Source organism: Sceloporus undulatus, chromosome 7 (genome assembly GCF_019175285.1).
Source record: "Sceloporus undulatus isolate JIND9_A2432 ecotype Alabama chromosome 7, SceUnd_v1.1, whole genome shotgun sequence".
Lineage (NCBI taxonomy): Eukaryota > Metazoa > Chordata > Lepidosauria > Squamata > Phrynosomatidae > Sceloporus > Sceloporus undulatus.
The window spans coordinates 24,255,567-24,278,759 of record NC_056528.1 but is presented as its reverse complement, the minus strand read 5'-3'; the positions used below and the strand labels follow the sequence as shown (position 1 = coordinate 24,278,759).

Genomic DNA, 23,193 nt, shown 5'->3' with positions numbered 1-23,193 from the left:
AAACCCACATTCTCTCAGCCTCAGACCAAAGTACAAAAGGTATTTGCACTCACTTAACTCTACAGGGGAGGAAAAGAGAGGAGGGGGCAGAATCGTGCCCTTATCAATTGTCTTGGGCAAAAGCAAACTTCTGTAGCCTCTCCTAGCTTGTCTCTTCTTCTTCATTCATACTCTTATGCTGCTTGGCCACACTTGTCCTGGTTTTCACCTGTGAGATGTTGGAAGGTATGGCCTGTCTATTCAGTCGCCTCTCTCTCTCTTGACACTTTTACTAGCATGGCCTTTTGGAACAGAACGGAACAGTGTACCAAATGACAACAAGAATAATAAAGTTTAACTCAGAATTCTGGGCCCGCTACCAGATTTGGCTCTCTTGGCTGCAGGGAGCAGGAGGTCATTGGAATCAGATGTTGTCCCTTTGTTCTTTCTCCCTGAGCTGAGAAGGGAAGAGAAGCCCTCCGGCCATCGGATGCTTTAAAGGCCCTCAGAGGTTTCCGGCACCTCTTTAAATCCAGGCTGCAAACCAAGGCAAGGCAGGCTCCCTTCATGAAAAACAGCACAAGTGAATTGCTCAAGTGTGTGTGTGTGTAGGGTGAAAATGGTGCTGTTTTAAAGCCCTGAACTCAGTGCTGCAGGGCATGGAGAGCATTTGCATGTGTTGGGAACAGAGGTGTAGCCACCAGGGGGCAAAATGGAGGCATTGCCTCCCCCCAATAAAAATTCCGCAAATGGTTTTTTCCCCCCCTCTTGTATCCCTCAATTATTACTATTGCAGTCACTTAAAACTTCAACTCAGCCTTCAGAAATAGGAGTTTGGGAATTCAGTGAAGGGATATCATTCATCACTAATGTTCTTCTTGATAGAAGCAACAAGTCATTTTAATCAATTCTTCCCCCAGCAAAAAAGACCATTTAAAATATACAATCTAAAATGTACAAATGTGCACACAGTACGTATCTTGCAGCAGGTGGAGCTTTTCATTGGGATTGTATGTGTTGTGTTTCTAATTTGTTATGTTTTTTAAAACTGCTTTTCACTTGGGTGTTTTAAACAGAGGTTTGGGTTAATTGTGTTTAAACTTTTATACTCTGACTCCATCTGCACTGCAGAATGAATACAGTTTCGACACTGCTTTAACAGCCATGGCTCCGTGCTATGGAGGTCTGGGATTTGTAGTCTTGTGTGTTATTTAGCCTTCTCTGTCAGGTGCCCCAACAAACTACAAATCTCTGGACTCAATAGGATGGAGTCATGACAAAGTGGTGTCAAACTGCATTAATTCTACAGTATGGCAACAACCTGAGAGTTTATTTTAAAATGGTATTGTGTTTAAAAGGCTGCATGCCACCTTGAACCCCATGCTTGGGGGAAAATACATTAAACAAACAAGCAAGCATTAACCGCTGCCTAACTTCTGTGCCCCGCCCCTGCAATTATTGTTTTTAAACTCCAGACAGCACCTTGTTTGAGAGCTACACTGAGGGAGAAATCCACCAGCTGATCTCCACTCTGATCGAGAGGTACAGCCAGTCCATGAACTCCGGAGGGCACGAGCTGCCCCTCTTCGCCAAAGCCGGCAACCGGATGAAGCGCGCCAAGGCCCGCCACAAACCCTGTTCCCTCAAAGAGCTGGAGGTGACTGTCAGCGAACTGGGCCTCGGCTACAAGTCGGACGAGACCGTCCTCTTCCGCTACTGCAGCGGCACCTGCGATGCGGCCGTGAGGAACTACGACCTTTCCTTGAAGAACATCCGGAGCATGAGGAAGATCAAGAAGGAGAAAGTGCGGGCTCGGCCGTGTTGCAGGCCCCTGGCGTACGACGATGACGTCTCCTTCCTGGACATGAGCAACCGGTACCACACGGTGAACGAGGTGTCAGCCAAAGAATGCGGCTGCGTATGATGGATGAGCCAAAGGAGTGGAAATATGAGGAGCGTCCAGTTCTCCATCAAGCAAGAGGTGCCCAAAGGGTTTGCTGACACGAGGGCAGTCATCCGAAGGCGAATGAGAGAGAGAACCATAGAGTTGGAAGTCCAGCCCACTGCCATGCAGGAAGACACAATCAAAGCATCCCCAACAGAAAACCAAAGAGGACAACCAGGGAGACTCTCGCACTCAGAACATCCAAGGAGGTGACTAGTTTCTCTGTCTACTTCGGTGTTGCTGGTAGACACACAAAAGTCAAGAAGGAACTTTGGACCATCTGTGCTGCCTGGAGGACCACCTATCTTGCAAAATAGGAGAATACATCTGAGAGTGATGATGGTATCAACCTCCCACGGCCATCTTTGGCCATTATAGTTTTCTGACCAGAGGCCACTGTGTGGGACAACGCCAGAAAGAAGTCTTTCACTATGTCTCCGTTGTTCTGCCATGAGACAGGTTCCTGATACAGAAGATACAGCAGGAGGAGAACAAACATCAGCAGTGCATTTGTTCAGAGCTTTATAAACTTGTAAACTTACAGTATTTTAAAAAAGAACAACAAGAAGGATATCTCATTTGCAACAGATTTCATCTGTTCATTTACAGAAACAGCCATTTACAGACCATTTTGGTCAAGCTGGAGATCTTTAATTCAGTGATTTCATTGGGGAGCTTCGAAGCATGGGTTCATTTAACTTGATGCACGATGAACCTTTTGGAGGTGTGCAAAGATGAAGACTGACAGATTCAAGGAACTTTCTCCTTGGACCGTAAGAGCATTATCCTACCCTTATCTTAATGTACAGTTATAACAGTACTGTGTAAAAATATAAATATTTATATTTATATATATGAGGAATGTAAACATAGTTCTAAAATATCAACAAATGTATACCAAAGGCTTCTATTCTTTCTCAGGTATTGCATCAACTTCTTAATGGTATTTAGTTGTAAGTGGAATTCTCTAAGCTTCTGAAAGAGTAAGAACATAAATATTCTAACACTACAGGAATAGTGGGACAAAGGCATATCAGAACAAGAGATTTGGTCTACTTCCTCATGTATCTGAGAAGTAGACCAAGGGTGCATCTACATTGTATAAATAATGTAATTTGACACCCCTTTAAGTGTTGTTGTTCCATCCTATGGAATCCTGGGTTTTATAAGGTCTTTAGCTTTCTCTACCAGAGTGCTGATGCCTCACAAAACTACAAATCCCTGGATCCTGTAAGATGGAGCCATGACAGTTAAAGTGATGTCAGATTGCATTATCTCTACAATGTAGATGCACCCTGAGTCTATGAAAGCATATGCTTCAACTTTTTTCACTCAGTTTGTCTCAAAGGCACTATAAGATTCTTTGCATCTTGATGTTTTCCAGATGAACACAGCCATTATGTCTCTGAATTCAGAACAATAGATGCTTTGCTTTGCTTTGCTTTGCACGAAAAATGCTCCAGGTTCAATCTCTGCAAATTGAGGGAGTGACTCTGAATCAACTGTAGACTAAACTGAGCTAGATTTGGTTAAAAAGCAACTGCTATATGGTTTGTTTTGAATCAGCCTTTTATAGGGAACTGGGAAGGCTTACTTCACATGTTGAGAAAGGACCATAACTGCGTGGTAGAGCATCTCCAGAAAGAACTGGGGGGGGGAGGGATTCCCATTTAAACTGCATGGACCTGATCCCAGTCAGACCAACGGTTCTCAAATTCTCTTCTCCAGATATAAGGGACTTAATCTCCCAGAATTCCTGAGCAATGGCCATACTGGCTGAAACCACTAGAAGATGAACTCCAAAACATCTAGAATACCAGAGTTTGAGAACCACTGGCATAAACAATACAGAGCTGAATGGACCAGTTTTCAGAGCAGCTTCTTTATTATTATTATTATTATTATTATTTATATAGTGCTGTAGATTTGCACAGCGCTGTACATACAAACAATAATTCTACCTATTTCAAATAATGGAAGAGTCCAATTGATCACTTTTAATTTCTAACAAATCAAATGAATCTGGGCAAACGTTTGTGCAAAAGCATGAAGACTAGAGGCTTGGTAGGAACGAATTTGGGCAGGTAACTTCTTATAACCGAAGGGAACCTTTTGTTCTTTGGCATGGTTTCTATCTGACCTCTGGGGAGTGGGGCAGCGGTCCTCTCCTTCCCCAACCTCACTGGCATTCCTCTTCTCTCCTCTCTTCTCTTCTTCTTTCTTCTCTTCCACCCGTGATGGATGGGCAGTGATTCTTTTTACAGCCTGTCCTTCTGTTTAGCATTTTCCCAGCCCTAGGAAAGCAGCCAAGAACAAAGGGTTGGAAGGAGGAGGAGAAATAGGAGGAGGAGAGGCAATGAAAGCTTCCAACCAGAAGAGACAAATTAGTTTGGCGCAACTCAGCCAAGGGTTTGCTTATTCCTTGTCAGAGTAAACAGGGGTGGCATGGATGGGAAAGGTGGCCTGCGGTGTTCATGAAGACCCTGCACATGCCCAGCACCCTGCCATCGAGTGACCTTCTCCCTGTTAGTCTTTGGGAAGAAAGGGATGAAAGGAGGAGAGAGGGAAGGATGAGAGGAAGGAAGGAAAGAAGGAAGGAAGCCTCCAGTTAAATTCCTCAGCCAGGGGGTCATAAGGGAATCATGTAGGCATCCCAGCTGCTAGTTCCCATGTCATGGGTGTGTGGAAAACTGCTTCACGTTGTAGTCTGAATTTTAAAGAGCTGTACAAAGTGCTCAGCTAGTCTCATGGCCTCTCAAGAAGGTCTCCTCAAGGTCTGGAAGGAAAAAGATTTTTACCTACTACTTCTCTTTCTACCTGTAGTTGTGGAGGAAATGATGGATGGATGGATAGATAGATAGATAGATAGATAGATAGATAGGTAGGTAGATAGGTAGATAGATTTTTTTTTAAAAAAATAGCATCTAATGGCTCCAGTTTTGGAATCAGGATAGCATTTGATGGCTGGTAGTTGCTAGCTACACCTCTAAGGGTGGAACCAAAGAGAAAACAGTTTGCGAACAGGAAAGCAGCCAGAGACAGAGATGTGTCTTGAGGAGAAGAAAGATTTACTGTGGAGATGCAAATGGTGGTGAACCTCCTATTTTTCCTTCATCACTGCACCAGGAGCCCCAGTTTAGGCAGAGAGAGCTGTATTGCAAAAATAAGTAATCTGATGATTTTGGGGGAAAGCTGAAGCTCTCCTCCTCCCTCCCGCTGCCTTGTTCCTCTTCTCTCCAAAGTGGCCTTCTTCCAGGATGTTTGGCCAGGCCATAAAATCATGACCTATGTGGAGGTCGGAACAGGCGTGTGGTTTGGGCCTCTCCTGTGTCTTGGGAATCCACGTTTTACCAGTGATGGGCGAGCTTTTCTGTGCTGACGTTATTTGGACGCATCTAGGAAGGATGTGCGCCAAGGAAAAAGAACAGAAATCTGGGAAAGGGCCTTCGTGACATGGTCACACACTTTTGTAACCGGAGCTCAGGCGCTCGGCACGTCCTTCTTGCAAATCCATTTCCTTTAATCCAGTTGAGCAAGAGACGGCCATCATGAACATGGGATGGGTTTTGTCACAGTTTGTTGTTGTTGTTGTGTGCCTTCGAGTCATTTCTGACTTATGGCCATTGCCTTCCTCTGAAACTGAGAGAGTATGACTTACCCAAAGCCCCCCTGTGGGTTTTCATGGGCAAGCAGAGGTTTAAATTGTCAAAATTTTAACTGAGTCTTCTTAAGTCTCATGGAAGTCAAGCTACAGTGAAGTCTGGATCTAACCCACCCAAATTTATATATTCCCTTGTAGCCTTATATTTCCCTGTGATCCGTTTTGTCAAAAATCCTCTCATTTCTCCAGTGGTTTCTCCAGGACTCAACAATACGGTCTACAAATTGCTTGGTCACAAGAATTTGATGCAATACCCCTTTCAGAGCTTGGGAAAGTTACTTTTTTTCTGGCTCCCTGAATCTGCCATCCAAGAAAAGGGAGTCCAAGAAAAGGGCAATTTTCCCAAGTTCTGTTTTTTTGTATATTATTATAGATTACCTCTATTTATTCAAAATAACTTATGTTATTTATTTAGGTACTTTCAATGCATTCTACCTAACGCATTGAGGGCGATGCTCCTTGTTTTCATTTTGTTCAACCCTTCCTTTCCCTTAATTTATTTTACAAAAAGGGTGCCAACAATTCATGTGACTTTTGCGCTATGTTGTGTGTTTTTTTTTAAATCCTCTTGTATTTCCGGAAAAAAGGCAGTAAGAACAAAGACATTTTTTAAAAAAAAAAGTAAGAAAAGAAAGAATAAAAAGCCAATGCCTTAAAAGGTTACTGACGTGAACTCAAGACGTGAGCAAGACGATTAAAAGAAAAGAAACAACTTAAGGAAACCAAATGGCGTCCTGTGTGTTGATTTTCTATAGGTAGATTAAATATTTTCTGGTGTGTTTTATTTGCTGAAAATGGGAAGCAAAAATGGACAGATGTCTGGAATGGGGGGGACTCTGGAGTCATCAGTTCAATCCCTGGCTGATGCAGAAGTATTAAAAAAGTGATCCGCACTGGATGCCAAATAGACTGGGTACACTGATGTGGCCCAGTTAAGAAATATAACATACCTCTGTGTGTGTGTGTGTGTTCTAATAGTAGTAGTAGTAGTAGTAATAGTAGCAGGGACGTTAATTACTTGCAAATTTTCTTGTCCTTTACATCCCTAGTGGAAAGTGCCTACTTTAGTTACTTCTAAATAATGAATCCTAGAGTTGGAAGAGACCCCCAAGGGGCATGCAGTCCAACCACTTCTGCTACACAGGAAGATGCCATCAAAACATTCCTGACCCTCGGCCATCCAGCCTCTGTTTACAAACCTCCAAAGAAGGAGATTCGACCACCCTCCGAAGCAGCATCTTCCACTCTTGAACAGCTTTAACCATCAGGAAGTTCTTCCCAAAGTTTAGGTGGAATTTCTTGAGCAGAGAATGAGAAAATAAGGAGTTGCTTAAATAAGAATTATAATGAAAATAGCAGGTGAGTACTTGGGTGCTTATATGTGTAACCAAAAAGTAAGTTCCCAAGCAAGTTCCCAAGCTCTGAAAGTAAATCCAGTTGAAGCAACCCTACACCTTTGTGTTTTGTTTTGTTTTATACTATAGAGGTAAGATACACAAACTGCTTTCATGTATCAATGGGGTGGAAGCGTTAAAACCAGCTTCTTTTGTTATGGAAGGCTTCAGGTTTTCCAGATTACAAATACAAAGGAGGATGTCCAAACCTGAAGACTAGAGGCTTAGGTTTCATATGAACTGTGAAGAATCAAACCCCTGAAAAAGATTCGGAAGTTCTCTCTTTTTCCTCTCTCTTCGTTGCTTTTGTTTCTTGAAGTGAAAGTGGGGGGAAAGAAAGGAGCTTTCGAAAGCCCTGAAGATTTATATCGTTTGGGGGAATGGAAAAATGTTCAGTTTACATTTCTGCGCAAGCCACCCAGATTTCTGACAGCAGCCGAAGCGGGGAGGGGGCCCAAAGAGAAGTGGGCAGCGGAGCCAGCCTCTCGTATCCAAAGCCACACTCTGTAAATATTTTATTATACATCTTTGGAGTCCCATAAATCTTATTTTCTTGAAAAGTAGGGGAAAGGGCTGCCAAGCTAGCTGCAGCAGTAACAACAGAAGGGTTCATTTTGAAGGTGGGTGGGTTGGCTGGTGGTGGTGGTGTGCTGATGGATAGGCAGCTGCAGCTATGATGGAATGTTCTAGAATGAGGAGATCCTAAAAAGCTTGTTTTGCAGAAGACACTTAAGTGAGACAGAAGTTCTTAATGGAGACCAAGGTCAGAGAAGAGAGATGGAGAAGATGCCCAGAAATGAGTTCCACGAGATGAAGGGCTTGGAGCACCTAAAGGTAAAAATGAGCTAGTGTGGTATAGTGGTTTGAGCATTGGAGACCAGGGTTTGATTCCTGCTCGGCCGTGAAGCCCACTGGGTGTCCTTGGGCAAGTCGCATTCTCTCAGCCTCGGGGGAAAGCCATGGCAAACCTCCTCTGAACAAATCTTGCCAAGAAGACCCCATGAAAGGTTCCTCTTGGGGCCACCATAAGTCAGAAGTGATTTGAAGGCACAGATCACAAAGGTAAAAACAGGTGGAATCCCTTAGCCTTCTTGATACTGTTGGATTGCAACCCCCAACATCCCTCACCATTGCCTATGCCAGTTGGGGGCTGGTGAAACAATGTCTTCTCAACTTAAGGCCCCACGATTCCCAACCTTGGCTTGAAGCATTTGTGGGGGTTAGTTGCTGAATGTAGAAGAAAAGAAGGGGGATATGAGAACACCAAATCCACATTCCCCCCAAAACTAGGACTCAAGACTTTCTCCTCTGACAAGTCTTGGCTCCTAAGTTAGGGGGGAATGTGGGGTACAAAAGGAGGAGAAAGAGGAACGAAACATAAGAGAGAGAAAGAGGCCATTCTCCTTTTTTCATGGGAGTGGTGCAGGGTTTCTATGTTATTGGAGCAGGGAATCGGTTTCAGGTTTTATTTTGGATTTTAAAAGTGTTTTCCAAGGTGCTGAACCTATATGAACTGCCTATGGGAAGCAGTTTTTTAAAAATATACACATAAAAATATAAACACATTCAGATGTTTTTCCTATTGGAACGAAGCAGCATGCGTTTCCTCCCGCCTAACCTGGAAAACCACTTTTGAACTAAGACAGAACCTTGACATGCAGAATTACGGTGCAAAGCGTGCATGGGGTACATGCCTGTATTTGTCGACACCTCCTAAAACAAACCATGATGAAATCTCTAAGAGGCCTCAGAGAAGGTCTCCGGAGGCAGCATAAAATTTGTGAACCAAAATTCCTTCCAAGCTGGAGCAGGGTGTTTCCCACAAAGTTGTTGACAGCTGGGAAAGGGGAAGAGGAGGGCGGGTTAGAGCTCAACAACATCACCAAGATGGTGATGCTTGTGGGCATTTTTATAAAGTGATGGGAGAAATCATTTTAATTCTCGGCTGGTGGTTTTGCATGAGGTCACCACTGCCCAGCTGACCCATGGCTCCTCCGGTTTGCAACCTCTCTCCAGCATCCGTTGCCCTGGAGCATTTTGACATCCGAGATAGAGCGTCCAAAGGCCACATAACAATGCCCTCTGAGGTTTTCTCCACGCCCCAGTGCAAAGTGGATTGTCTGAGGCTGCTTTTTTTAAGCGGAATATCAGACAGGAGCCCAAAAGGAGGTTTGAATTGTACAAAATGAAACACTCTCTATTTGTGTATATGTGTGTAGCAGAGACAATTTCCTTTGAATATCCCAAATCTGCAAAACAATGGATGGGTGGGGGATTTCTATGGACATATTCCATCTGTTGGCAGCTATTTTGGTGTTTCCAAGTCTCCCCTGACTTCTCAAGAAGTGCCCCTCTGACAAGAATTCACAGGAAAAAAATAGAGCACGTGCCACAGCGGTTCACTTTTGCCTGGATCCACTGGGAAGGACCTGACTCTGTTCCCTTCATTCTTTAGAGTGGTGTCGTGGTTTGAGAGCTGGATTAGGTCTTTGAAATTGGATTAGTCCGGGTCTGCTTGAAAGCAAGAATAGTAGTGTGGCTCAAGTATTGGATGGGGGTTACAAATCCTCCAACACTTTGGACAAAAACCAGGGCACGTGTGGTCAAGCCACCTCAGATTATGGTCAAGACGGTAAAAGGTATTATTATTATTATTATTATTATTATTATTATTATTATTATTAACCTTTATTTATAAAGCGCTGTACATACAATCTCAGGCTTACAATCTAAAAAGACATGACGCAAAAGGAGAAGGGAGTGGTGGTGAGGAATAGGATCAGGTCCAGCAGATCTTCTCCCCCTCCGAGGCCTGGACCAAGGCAGATGGACTGGAGGAAGGGCTTGGCTTCTTAATGGATGGTTAAAAGGAGGCTTCCTGGGTCAGAGAGGGGCTCGCCTCTGGGAACGCTTCTCTAAACAATATAGTCTTTAACTCAGTTTTGAAACTGGGTAGAGAAGTGATGAGGTGTGCATGTGGGGGAAGAAGGTTCCAGGAGTAAGGGGCAGCAAGTGAGAAGGGACGAATTCGGGAGGGGGCAGTGGTAGTCCTACACTGTGACAGGAGACACTGACTACCAGAGCGGAGGGTGCGAGTAGGAATGTAAGGAGAAAGAAGGTCAGATAAGTAAGGAGGGGCCAATCCATGGAGGGCTTTGAAAGTCAATAACAAAAGCTTGTACCAGATGCGGAAGGGGAAGGGGAGCCATTGAAGGGAGGATAAAAGAGGAGAAACATGGTCAAAGCAGCGAGCAGATGTGACAATACGGGCAGCTGAATACTGAACAGAGATTAAAGGATGGAGGTGTGAAAGAGGAAGCCCTGTTAGGAGGTTACAATAATCTAGTCGTGAAACCACTAGGGCATGGACCAGAGTCTTGGCAGTAGAGATTGAGAGGAATGGACGGATCTTGGTAATGTTGTGGAGAAAGAATCTACAGGCCTTGGCAGTGGCCTGGATCTGGGGAATAAATGACAGAGAAGAGTCAAAAATGAAGCCAAGACTGCGGGGTTGATGAACCGGTCGAATAGAAGTGTCATCAACAGAAACAGAAAAGGAATAATGAAGGGTGGGTTTAGGTGGAAAGACGAGAAGTTCAGTCTTAGACATGTTGAGCTTCAAGCGCTTAAGCCGCATCCACTGATAGATGGCAGTCAGACAAGAAGAAACTTGCTGTTCAAGCCCCGTCGAAAGGTCAGGGGTGGAGAGATACAGCTGAGTGTCATCGGCATACAGATGATAGGAGAAACCGAAAGAACTGATGAGTTTACCTAGGGACAGTGTGTATAGAGAGAACAGAAGGGGACCCAAGACAGAGCTGGGGAACTCCAACAGATAGGGGAACAGAGGAAGTCTGACCACCCGTGACCACTGCAAAAGATCTATCTGACAAGTAAGATTTAAACCAGTCGAGAGCAGAGTCGGAGAACCCTAGGTCAGAAAGTAAATCAACCAGGAGACAGTGATCACCAGTGTCAAAGGCCGCAGACAAATCAAGAAGAATAAGAACAGAGTAGAGTCCGTTTGCCTTCGCCCGCAAGAGATCGTTTATTTATGAGGAAGAACACACTTGACCACATGTGTTCTGGTTTAAATCTGTAAAATGTTGGATGGTCTGCTCCTGTGCAATTTTTAAAAAAAATTTCAAATTTCTTCTGAGCTATTTATGAAGAAATTTAAACATTTTTAGTGTATTTTCTTCACATGAACCAAGCAAGCTGGAGGTGCATGAATAAAAGACAAACTGTATGAAATTCTTTCTCACCTCCATCTGGCAAATGGAAGAGGTACTGAGAATTCCAACACAGAAAGGACCACATCATTGTAGCCAAGTTGTTAAAGGCGAAGAGCATATCATTAAAAGGAAGAAACAAAGGCAACCCATATTCAAAACTTAATATTCTTAACAAGACAAAGCGGTTCAGAGCCAAACTTTAACAGCTATGGACACAAAGACCTCTGCTTGGCAATTTCTTAACAAAAACAAAGAAACACAACCGTGCTTCTGAACACTCCCTTGTGTTGTCTTCTGTGTTCCAGATCTAGTTCCATCTTTGGGACACCATGATCTTACCAGAGGATCAGTCACAGACAGGCCTGGCTGGACAAAGAAAGGTAGTTCACTGTCTCATGCAGTGAGGTTTCTCCCGTCCTTGAACCACTTGCTCAGTTCTGGAATGGTCTGGAATTGAACTGGTTTCTTCTGTAAGACCTGACAAGCTTTGCAGAAGCTGAAGCTCCACCAGAAGCCTCGAATGGGCTTCAGCCACGAGTGCCAATGGAAGTAACTCTGATATCGTGTTGTGTTCCTGTCCAATTCATGCAAGAACATGGCCAATTCTTGGGCAGATGGGAAGTCATTGACGTGAATGAATGAGTCCGAGGGCATATAACGTTCGTAATTCTTTCTGGGTGGCCCAAGAACGACAGGCACGGCCCAAGTGAGGAAGGCATTCCTCCAGATCTTCTCCGTGATGTAGTCCTCATGTATGGAGTTCTCAAAGGCCAGGTAGAATTTATATTGGGACAACATGGACAGTTGTTTAACCCAAGGGAGAGGTGAGTGATGGCGTCCGTAGACGTCCACTGGGATATACTTCTTCAGTTCCTTGTAGTATTTTACCCGAACAGAGCCTGACTTCCAGCTGCTCACCACCCAGGCCACCAGCTTAGACTTGGGTGGAATAGTGAAATTTTGAGGCTGAGGGAGGACTTCCATCCACCCGTAAGGAATGTAGACGTCCGAGTCTCTCCGGTAAGTCATGGTGAGGTTGAAGAGGTTGTCCATGTGTAGCCAAGGGTCCGTAGGGGAATTTTATTATGTTGTTATTAGCCCAAATATTGCAAGAGGGGGCCGGCCACAAGAGCCCTCCGAGATCGCCCTCCCTATATGTATACGGAGAAGACCAGGGGATTCCAATAAATGGAGCTGAGACAGACTTCTAGAATTAATAACCAATTTATTTATAAGGGGAAAAACACATACGATTCACTAGCATACACACACACATACAAGGCTCAGGAAAAGCATAGGTTAGCATGGAATAGGATTTTAGGCATCACTGGGGTGATACTTACCAGAATGTAGACTCCCTCCAGGAATCCTGATGGAATATGATGAAGATGGCATGAGGCTCAGCCATGGAATGACTGGCCAGGAGCCAGGAGCCAGGAGCCAGGTCAGGGTTCAAGGGGACAGAGCTTCCCCCTGAAGTCCAGACTGGCCCAGTGAAAAGGCAAATCTGAGAGTATTTTATAGGCAAAATCTTGCCTCTGGCAAAGATGCTTGATGGTGAGAACAAAGGTGTCTAATTACTTGCTTTTCACCTGGATGTCCCTGTCTGATTGTCTTAGTGGTCTTAAGCTGCTTGGACAACAGACCCTGGGAGGGGGCAAGAGCCTCAGGGAAGGCAAATATTTGCTCTTCCTGGTCCTATGATAATCCCTTTTATGCGACTCTCTAGATATGATGATGTGGGTGCCCCTCAGGGGTGTGTGTGCATGTCCTCATGCCTTGCTAGTAATGGAGGACAGGCTGCTAGAGTTCATCTAGGGGTCATTAAGGGTTATCATTTATACCAAAATTTATATATGGAGCAGCATGGGTAACACATGGAGTCGAGGTTAGGTGAGTTGCTGGGAGACTCCATGTTTAACCAGATCCAGCGTTGAGATGGCGGCCTCGGTTCTTTGGGGAGTTTCTTGGGGTTACCATGGAGATCACGATGGTGGATCAGAACTGCGTCTGCCTTTGGATACCAGCTGCGCTCAGTGGTGATGTGGCACTCAGGGATGCCCAGGAGCTTGGAACAGTTTTCGATATGGCATTGCTTCCTGAAAGGGCATGTCCAGAGCAGGAGGGTGAGTTTGGAGAAACCCATGTCAACAGGATATGCCAGTGTGGCAGGATCATGACCCCCAGGTTCTGTTTTCATGGACATTTCGATGTAGGCAAAGAGTATCACGATAAATCCAAGCTGGAAGGCTACGAAGGCCAAAAATTTCTTCCAAGTTGCAGAGGTCCTTTGTCCATTGGAATCCATGAGGCAGCCCTGGAAGGAAAGCAGTGGCAGTGGGTAGGACTCCTTTCTTCACCAAGGTAAGGAATGCTTGAATCTGTAGGATCCAAGGATTTCCACGTGCCCCTTATTACAACAGATGCCTTTATTGAAGGGCTGGAGAGCTTGGCCTTTATAGGATTGATAGGCGTCCTTTATTATAAGGGATGCCCTTCATTTAAGGGCTGAAAAGCTTGGCCCTTACAGGGCTGATGGGTCCCTTATTATTAGGGATCCCCCTTATTTGCAGGACAGAAAATGTGTCCCTGATGTGTCTCTTAGTATAAGGGAAGTCCTTTATTTGATAGCCAAAAGGCTTTTAATTTTGATATAGACTGGGCAAGAGTAGCAAAATAAGTACAGTACTGTAAATAAATCCTGTATTTTTGAATGGAGGCCCTTCATAAAGACAGAAGTGCGTGGGTCACATAACTGATGAATCTATACAAAGACTTGGTTAATTAACTGAAATCGGCACTTTTATTTTTATTTAGGTAGAGCACAATCATTGTTAACAGCAACTTCCTGGTTGTCAATCCTGCTGCCTGCTATTGATTTATTTCTCCATTCATTTGTTTGTTTGTATGTTACCTTTCTCCCAGCGTAGGACCCAGAGCAGCTCCCACACACAATGAATTTTAAAAGGCTCCACCATACACTTAGTTAAAAAAAATTAGAATCACTATGTAAAATAATATTAAATATCATTTAAAAGACATGCAAAAAGTTTTTAAAAGAAAAACACAACCTCACAATATGAATGATTGTTGACTGTCTCTTATTGATATTTTGAAAACTTTAGTTGTTGTGTGCCTTCAAGTTTTTTGTGATTTATGGAGACCGCCAGGTGGACCTATCCTGGGTTTTCTTCGCAAGATTTGTTCAGAGGAGGCTTGCCATTGCCTTTCCCTGAGGCTGAGAGAGTGTGACTTGCCCAAAGTCCCCCATTGGGTTTCGCTCAGCAACATTCATTGGGGGACACTTGTATCTAAGCATGACAGGAACGTGTGAATTCCCATTTCTTGAGGGACAGCATGGCGTAGCGGTTTGAGTGTTGGACTAGGACGCTGGGGGAGACTAGGGTTCGAATTCTGGCTCAGCCGTGTAAACCCTTGGGCAAGTCACATGCTCTCAGCCTCAGAGGATAGCAATGGCAAACCCCCTGTGAAGAAATCTTGCCAAGAAAATCTCATGATAGTGATGCCATAAGTCAGAAATGACTTGAAGGCACGCAATAACAGACGGTTCTTAGCAATTTATGATAAATACAGATACACAAAACACATGTGCACCTCTCTCTCACACTCACACACATATATGCATACACACACACACAGAGTGGCTCTCCTTTCCTTTGGGGAAAGATTGTCCCCGGCTCACTTTTGCTCTCTTTGGATCATCTGCTAGGGATCTCCCCCAAAAGAGACTACCCAAAGCCCAGGCTTTTTGCTGTGCGATAGGCCTCCCCATCCAAGGGACAACATCCAGTAGCTCTAATGCTCAGAAAGGGGGCTGCCCAAACTCTCACAATGGCGCTCTGAATTTATGATTTCAAGTATATTGTAGCCTTTGTCTCAGCAGGTGATAAGGAAAAAAAATGGAGTGGTAATTTATGTGATGTACAGCGCTGTGTAAACTTACAGCGCTTTATAAATAAAGGTTAATAAAGAATCATATTAAAGGGAGAGAAATATTTACAGATAAGGAAGGCAGGTATGTTGCGATTGAAATTAATCTGGAAGGGAAAAATACCCTTGTAATAGGAGTTTACGGCCCAATTGGAAATAAAGCAAATTTCTACAAAAAATTAAATAAGAAAATACAAAATTTAAATTACGAACAACATATTTTATTGGGTGATTGGAATGGGGTCGTGGACCCAGCCCTAGACAGAATATCACACAAAAAAATAGATATAAAACAAGGTACACTACCACAGTCACTGTTTAATTTGTTAGAAAGTCTGAATTTAATGGACCCTTGGAGACAGAAACATCCAAACAGTAAGGAATATACATTTTACTCAAACCCCCATATTTCAGCCTCCAGAATTGACATTTCAAAAGAGCTCTGGAAAAGCATAAAAAAGTAGACATTATAACTAATAAAATCTCAGATCATAACCAAATTACACTTGAGATATATAGTCAGAAACAAGATTACTCATGGAAATTAGATGAATTTCTTTTAAAAGACGAAAAGATTCAAAAGCAGATTAAAGAACATTTACAATATTATTTTTAAAGAAAATATCGAAGGGGAAGTGAATTACAAAACAATTTGGGACTCATCGTAAGTGGTAATTAGAGGGCTTTTAATCAAAAGCAGTATTGAAAAAAAGAAGAAAAAGATCAAATAAATCCACGAGATTTCAAAGAAAATTCAAGAAAGAGAAAAAGCTAGAATTCAAAATCTACAAAATGTAAAAATTGGAAAGGAAATTAGTATGTTAAAAAAACAATTAGATTATTTAACTGCGGAAGAGATTAGCAAAAAAAATTCACAAAATAAAAATATTTTGAATATGGAAACAAAGCGAGGAAATTCTTAGCATATAAAGTTAAAAATCTAAAGAAGAGGAACCTAATAACAGAATTGTAAGAAAACTAAATAAGACACGTAAATCATAAAATAAAAGAGATCATATACAAGTATTTTCAGAGTTTGTACGTTGAGACAAATAATAGAGAAACCCACTAAGAAATGATAGAGAAATATTTGGACAAAATAACAAAAAAGAATTTAAAACAAGAAACTAAAGAATTACTGAACAATTCATTCACGAAACAAGAAATAAGGGATGCAATAAATAAAGGGGAAAATGGGAAAGCCCCAGGCCCAGATGGCTACACAATAATGTATTACAAAGTATTCCAAGAGGAATTAATTAGCCCCCTACAAAAATTATTTAACGATATAGCCAAGAATGGCATACTGAACACCTGGAAGGAAGCCAATATAATTCTGATTCCCAAAGAAGGGAAAGATCCTAGCTTACCCCAAAATTATAGACCCATATCACTTTTAAACACAGATTACAAAATATTTACAAGTATATTGGCAGAGACTCAAAATTTTCTTTAAAAATTGGATAAAAGAGGATCAAAATGGCTTCCTACCAAAAAGACAAATCAAGTACGATATCAGAACAATAATAAACATAATTGAGTACTATGAAAAAAAACCCTGGTAAAGAATTGGCACTAATGTTCCTCGACGCTGAGAAAGCCTTTGATAATCTAAATTGGCAATGTATGTTAAAATTATTACAAAAATTAGATCTTGGAGAGAATATAGTGAATTGGATTAAACAAATATATACAGAACAGACAGCAAAAATTATCGTGAATGGATCTAAAACAGATAGATGTAAAATTGAGAAGGGTACCAGACAACGATGCCCTCTCTCGCCCCTGTTATTCATAACTTGTATAGAAATTTTAGGTAATGAAATAAGAGAGAATAAAGACATCAAGGGAACAAGAATTAAAGGCCAGGAACATAGAATTAAAGCATATGCGGACGATATAGTAATAATAATGGAAGATCCTCTTGTAAATTGTGAAAAAACAATGCAACTAATTAATGAATTTGGGGAAGGTGCGGGTTTTAAAATAAATAAAGCCAAATGGGCTATGATCACATGTAATTTATAGAAAAGGAAACAAGAACATTTTCAAAGGGAAACTGGAATTCCAATACAGAAAAGAGTAAAATACTTAGATTATAACAAATAAAAGCAGCGACTTATTTGATAACAACTATAAGAAAAATTGGCAAGAAATAAAGGAAAGTTTAGAAACTTGGTCAAAATTACAGATATCTTAGCAATATCGTTAAGAATTTCCATACTTAAAATGTGCATGCTACCCAAAATAATGTTTTTTATTTCAAAACTTAACAATAATAATGAAATATTCAATATTTGGACAATGGAAAAAAGATATACTCAAATTTATCTGGATAAATAAGAAATCAAGAATAAAATGGACTTCACTAACAGACAGCAAAGAAAGAGGAGGATTTGCAGTGCCGGATTTTAAATTATATTACCACGCATGCTGTCTAGATTGGATTTGGGAATGGATACGTTTAGAGAACCAAAAATTATTAAATCTAGAAGGATTCAATTTGATTTATGGGTGGCATGCATATCTGTGGTATGGGAAAGAGACCCAAAATAAAATTTTTAATGATCATATAATTAGAAAAGCGCTTCTGAGAATATGGAAAATTTATAAAGGAAAAATATACAGAGCCCTGCCAGATTGGATTTCCCTACATGAAGCGTTGTTAAAAAGAATATGTATAGAAGGTAAAGAATGGTTAAAATACACTGAGATTCTTAAAAGGGAAAGAGGAATAATTAAAACAAAAGAAGAATTAGAAGAGATGGGAATCAAATTACAATGGTTCTCATATTTACAGTTGGCGGAGAGATATAGGCAAGACAAAAAAACAGCTAGGTTTCAATACAGAAGAGACAGAATTAGATACAATTATCTTTAAAGGGGGGAAAAGGGGGTTATTTCAAAATTATACAAACATTGCCTCAAATTAGAATTGGAAAAGGAAAGAATTAAACCATGTATGATTAGTTGGGCTAAAAATGTTGGACATTCAATAGCAATGAAAAAATGGGAAAGAGCCTGGGGGAAAGATCTAAAATGTTCATTATGCATGGACATGAAAGAAAATCTATTAAAAATGATCCACGGGTGGTATTTGACCCCTTCCAGATTAAGTAAAATACATAAAAGCAAGACAGGATTATGTTGGAGATGTAATGGGAAAGTGGGTTCATTCTATCACATGTGGTGGACATGCCCGAAAGTTAAAGCTTATTGGAACAAGATTCCCAAGATAATACAAAACATACTACAAATTGAAATGAAAATGGAACCAGAATTATTTCTGTTGAATATGATAGACAGTAAGGAGATAAGACAGAATTTAAAACCGACTTTGTACTAAATAACAGCTGCAAGGATCTCCCTAGCCAAAGCTTGGAGAAATGATGAAGTCCTGACAGTGGATACTTGGTTATATAAAGCTTTGGAAATAGTGGAGATGGATAAAATTACAATGAAGCTAAGAGATGGAGTAGAAGAAGCAAATCAGATCTGGGACCCGTCAATAAAATTTTGTAAAGGCAGATGGTCAGTTTAAAAGGAATTTCTTAATAAGTCTTATTTTTAACTATCACTGTTTTTCTTTTTATTATCTAAACATATACTTTGAGACAAATTGGAAGAAGACCAGATTGTTACAACATGTTTTTGATAAAAAGGCAATCCTTTATATTTCAAGGGCATATGCATTTATTTAAACACAAAGTTATGGTGTTGTGAAGGAATAGTAGCCATATTAATTTAAACGTCAATTGAGGAATATATTAGCACAGCTGTTAAGCTTGTATTTACATAGTTAATAAAGGGGGGGGGGAGTAAAGAGAAATAAGAAGACAAAAGCAAATGATTATTTTCTATCTTTCTATTTTATTTCATTTTCATTTCTGTATATAATGTAAAATTTAATAAAGATTATTTTTTAAAAAGTCTTTCACTGGAAAGGACAAAGCACCACAAAATGTAGGCCATTACGAAAATGAAAGCTAAAATCACTCATAGGTATGTAAACCCATGCTTCATAGCCATGCTCAAAATGGAGGGCATTTTGAAATTCTTCCCAGATATGTCCTGGTCCCCCCTAGTCCTTTCGGACCCCTTTCGGACCATTTTTAGGACAGTGGAGAGACCAAGAGATGGCTATCATGCCCCTGAAGTCTAAGCTCCATGAAGCCTACAATTTCGTTAGAGACCTACAGATCCATAAATACTACAAATCCCTAAGCCCAAGATCCCCTGAGGCCTAGGCCTCCATAAGGCCTGCCAGTCCCTGAGACCTACAATTCTTTTTTAGGGTGGTGATTCCCAAACTTTGTTCCTCCAGGTGTTTTGGACTTCTGCTCCCAGAATCCCCTGGAGGACCAAAGTTTGGGAGCCATTGCTTTAGGGCTACAGCTGAGATATACCTGTTATTTTATGTTTTCCTCCTCCTTTGTGATGCTGTGACACCTGGGATCTCAAAAGAAGCACCTTTTTGTATTGATAATGGGGTTCACATTTGATACCATGGACTTTGGAAGGCTTTGTTCAAAGCCAATCCCTCCTCCTCCTTATGGAGGAGGGACTGGCTTCCATAGAAAATGTTTCTTTTTGTTTTATTTTTCTCCTGGGTGATTTTTAACCCCTTTGCCTGATGAAGAAGCCAGGGGAGCTTCAAAAGCTTGCATCATGTATTTTGTGCATTTTGGTTAGCTGATTAAAGGTACCACTGTTTTGTGGATTTTGGATGTTACTGAACTTTGCTTTATGGCAAACACAGCTACCCTGAATATTTTTCTTTCTTGTTGCCTGGCTATTATGCCCTCTCCTACTTTTCATTGATGACATGTTGGAGGTTGTGCAACATTAAACCTCCAAATATCTCTAAACTGCACAGAGATCACAACTATCCATCAATGGCTTACTGCCTTCTTCTTTCCTTGGTTTCTCTGTTAATCTTTTCCAAGTCCAGTTAAGTCTTAGTGATATCTTGACCTTGCCGAATGACCAGTCCCACACAGGCCAGCTGGTTCAAACAAGGTAGCTCACCTTCCTCTATAACAATGGTTTTATCCACTTTACTTGAACCATTTGCTTAGGTCCGGGATTGTCTGGTATTGAACTAGACTTGCCTGCAAGGCCTGACATGCTTTGCAGAACTTAAAGGCCCAAGGAGTTGGTCCATTAGGTTTCAGCCATGAGCGCCAACGGAAGTAACTCTCATATCGCGTCGTGTTCCTGTCCAACTCATGAAGGAAGTTGGCTAACCCTTGGGCAGATGGGAAGTCATCGATGTGGATGAACGAGTCTGGAGGAATATGGCGTTCATAATTCTCTCTTGGAGGTCCGAGGACAACAGGAACAGCCCAAGATTGGAAAGCATTCCTCCAGACCTTCTCTGTGATGTAATCCTCATGAATGGAGTTCTCAAAGGCCAGGTAGAATTTGTAATGCGACAATGTGGACAGATGTTGGTCCTGAGGAAGAGGTAGGCGATGGCGTCCATAAATGTCCACCTGGAGGTACTTCTTCAGTTCCTCATAGTATTTTACCCGTCGAGAGTCTGGTTTCCAGTTACTCACTGCCCAAGCTACCAGCTTAGACTTGGGGGGAATGGTGACGTTTTGTTTCTGCGGAAGAACTTCCATCCACCCATAAGGAGTGTAGATGTCCGAATCTCTTCGGTAAGTCATGGTGAGGTTGAAGCGGTTGTCTAAGAAGCTTTGTACAGAGTGGGACGTGGGTGACTCCAAGTTGAACCAGATCCAGCGTTGGGATAGTGGTCTTGGCTCTTGGGGGAGTCTCTTAGGGTTACCATAGAGATCAAAATGGTGGATGAGGACTGCGTCTGCCTTTGAATACCAGCTGCGCTCGATGGTGATGTGGCAATCAGGGATGCCCAGCAGCCTGGAACATTTTTCAATGTGGGAGCACACCCCGAAAGGCCAGGTCCACAGCAGGATGGTGAAGTTGGAGATTGTCTTCTCAATTAGAGGGCTACTTCTCAACGGTTGTGGTGGTTGCAGAATGGGGACACCAAGATCTAAGTTCACAGATCGGATGTAGATGAAGACTATTCCACTGATCCCAACCTGGAGGAATGTGAAGATGAGAAGTTTCCAGAGAGTCCATGTTTGCGTCTGTCTAGTGGAATTCATGGAGCAACCTGGGCAAGGAAGAGATGAAGTGAAGCAATGAGAAGATTTAGGCTTTGGGTGTCTGTGTTTATTCCTGGAATATTATATATACTACTTAGTTTGGTATAACTAATCGAGTTACCTCTAATGGCAGAACCCCTCAAAAGCTGATGGAAATATCAGTCATCCGTGCTTCACTTGCTGGCAGAATGGACCTCTTTCTCCCCAAATCTGGTAAAGTTGGTAGCATCAGGATTTATGGTTGTGGCAATATTGTCACATTTATACTTCTTTTGGTTGCTAAGCCTACAAAACCTTAAATGCAAAGCTGTGTAGAGGACTGAACATGGGTCCATCTACCCACCGAGAAAGAAAAGTATGTGAAGTCGAAGGCTTTCATGGCCGGCATCCATAGTTTTTGTGGGTTTTTTGGGCTCTGTGGCCATGTTCTAAGCAGAGTTTCTCCGACGTTTTGCCAGCATCTGTGGCTGGATGCTTGCAAAAAAAAACCCACAAAAAACTAAAGAAAACTATGTTGCAGGTCCACCTCTCATACCTTCCATCCTTTCACAGATGGAAGTTTGGACACGTTATGGTGAAGCAACTTTGGAGTGTGGTCAAGAAGGTCAAAGTTATTAAAAAGGAAGAACAGATAAGCTCAGAGATGCTGCAGCAGTTTGCTTTTGCTCTTCCTTCTGCTAAGATGAATGCAAACTACTTTTGCACTTTGAATGTATGTTGCAGCAGCTCAAGTAAATGGAGAACAAAGAGGCAAAGTAAGGGAGAGAGATGGGATATTTTAAAAGCAGATGCTAAAGTGGGATGACAGAAGATTAATGGGGACTGTCCCTAACAAGTTGGGACAGTTGGAGGATATGCCCTCTACTTCTTCTCTTGGAAATCAACTGAAATCAAAGCTGAAATTTTGGAAATCAAACAGAAGGATGAGAGACACTCACCTCTAGCTTTCATCCAGAGACAGCATCGACCCCTATCTGCACAGAAAGGCTGGCAAGCAGAAACCCAATGTATTTTCTACAGGTTGTGTTCCCTAACAGGTGGATGAGCACAATGGCATGTCACCTGCTGCTTTAGAGCTTTTTCCTCGTTTTTCTGTCCTAAGATTGAAGGGTTCCACCCTTCTCAAATAACATCTATGCTGTTTTTTCAGCCAAAGCAATGCAGGCGGACCCTGATGTGATCTTAATGAAAGGGATTATATGGCCAGTGATTGCTAGGGAGGGGCATCTTCTTTCAAATACAAAAATACTAAACTTTTCAAATTACTTCATCGCCCAAGTTTCTTTCTTTCACAGCCATCAAATGAAGGTGAAACTGTCATGGACTGATTCATAGTATAGTTGCAAGGATCCACAAAGGCTATAAAGTCCAGCCCCCTGCCATGGGAAAAGAGAAAGCACTCATGGAAAACGCCCATCTAACTTCCGTTTAAAGACCTCAGAAGAAGGAGAGTCCGCCATCCTTTTCCACTATCAAATAGCTCTTACAGTCAGGAAGTTCTTCCCAGTGTTTAGGTGAAATCTCTTGTCTTGTCATTTGAATTCACTGGTTCTGTCCTGGTTGTGTGCAAATTGCCTTTTCCCTTGTTTGAACTCATTTTGTAGCAATAGACGTAAGCAGCTTGCTTACTGCCTTTACTTCTTTGGGGTTTTGCCATTATTTCTTAAGTTTTGTGGTACTTTATTTAAGCAGTACGAAAGGTAAAAGAAAAAACTGCATGATTGAAATGTCAGTTTTCAAAATGCAGGAGGCAAAGCGCAGGTTGTGGAATCATCTTTATAAATAATAGACTACCTTGAGTCTTTCCTAGTAATACCATCATTCACATTCACACATGATTTAGGATGGGCAACAGCTGAATGATTAATGAAGTCAATAAAAGGGAACCAAG

At 41.9% G+C, this 23,193-nt stretch overlaps 3 protein-coding genes across 9 annotated transcripts in view; 1 reads left to right on the top strand and 2 right to left on the bottom strand.

Annotated features, from left to right (window-relative positions):
- Positions 1-2,951, top strand: part of NRTN (neurturin) — a 58,745-nt gene extending 55,794 nt beyond the window's left edge. For all 3 annotated transcript variants that reach the window (XM_042479989.1, XM_042479988.1, XM_042479990.1), the window contains one exon: positions 1,455-2,951. In XM_042479989.1, the coding sequence (XP_042335923.1) occupies positions 1,455-1,903 (449 nt within the window). In that variant the 3' untranslated portion in view covers positions 1,904-2,951. The remainder of the gene's footprint in view (positions 1-1,454) is intronic.
- Positions 2,952-4,136: 1,185 nt separating this feature from the next.
- On the bottom strand, positions 4,137-19,676 carry LOC121937082 (3-galactosyl-N-acetylglucosaminide 4-alpha-L-fucosyltransferase FUT3-like). Of its 5 annotated transcripts, XR_006105080.1 has the most exons (4): positions 14,918-15,024; positions 13,094-13,531; positions 11,554-12,267; positions 4,137-4,218 (listed from the first exon to the last, which is right to left on the bottom strand). XR_006105080.1 is itself a non-coding variant. In XM_042479963.1 (3 exons), exons 2-3 carry the CDS (start codon positions 13,520-13,522, stop codon positions 11,608-11,610), a joined length of 1,089 nt encoding a protein of 362 aa, XP_042335897.1. In that variant the 5' UTR covers positions 13,523-13,531; positions 19,572-19,676; the 3' UTR covers positions 11,366-11,607. The 5 variants fall into 5 exon arrangements, 4 of the variants coding, with proteins under 4 accessions (XP_042335897.1, XP_042335898.1, XP_042335896.1 ...); XM_042479963.1 differs by lacking the exons at positions 4,137-4,218; positions 14,918-15,024 and adding an exon at positions 19,572-19,676 and having other exon boundaries at positions 11,366-12,267; XM_042479964.1 differs by lacking the exons at positions 4,137-4,218; positions 14,918-15,024 and adding an exon at positions 16,536-16,603 and having other exon boundaries at positions 11,366-12,267.
- Positions 19,677-20,222: 546 nt separating this feature from the next.
- LOC121936505 (3-galactosyl-N-acetylglucosaminide 4-alpha-L-fucosyltransferase FUT3-like) lies at positions 20,223-21,681 on the bottom strand. Its single transcript, XM_042478793.1, has 2 exons — positions 21,646-21,681; positions 20,223-21,236 (listed from the first exon to the last, which is right to left on the bottom strand). The coding sequence occupies exons 1-2, from the start codon at positions 21,679-21,681 to the stop codon at positions 20,223-20,225; spliced, it is 1,050 nt and encodes a 349-aa protein (XP_042334727.1).
- Between the last annotated feature and the right edge of the window lie 1,512 nt (positions 21,682-23,193).

What these genes read in the sequence shown, in the direction of transcription:
- LOC121936505 (XM_042478793.1), bottom strand. Translation starts at nt 21,681, where the DNA reads ATGAAAGCCTTCGACTTCACATACTTTTCTTTCTCG. An exon ending in TCACATACTTTTCTTTCTCG is followed by an intron (nt 21,237 to 21,645) that starts GTGGGTAGATGG and finishes ACATTCCTCCAG; the next exon opens with GTTGGGATCAGTGGAATAGT.
- LOC121937082 (XM_042479962.1), bottom strand. Translation starts at nt 15,007, where the DNA reads ATGGGGAGGCCTATCGCACAGCAAAAAGCCTGGGCTTTGGGTAGTCTC. An exon ending in ATGATCCAAAGAGAGCAAAA is followed by an intron (nt 13,532 to 14,917) that starts GTGAGCCGGGGA and finishes CTTTCCTTCCAG; the next exon opens with GGCTGCCTCATGGATTCCAA. An exon ending in ACTCACCTAACCTCGACTCC is followed by an intron (nt 12,268 to 13,093) that starts ATGTGTTACCCA and finishes CCTTGGCTACAC; the next exon opens with ATGGACAACCTCTTCAACCT.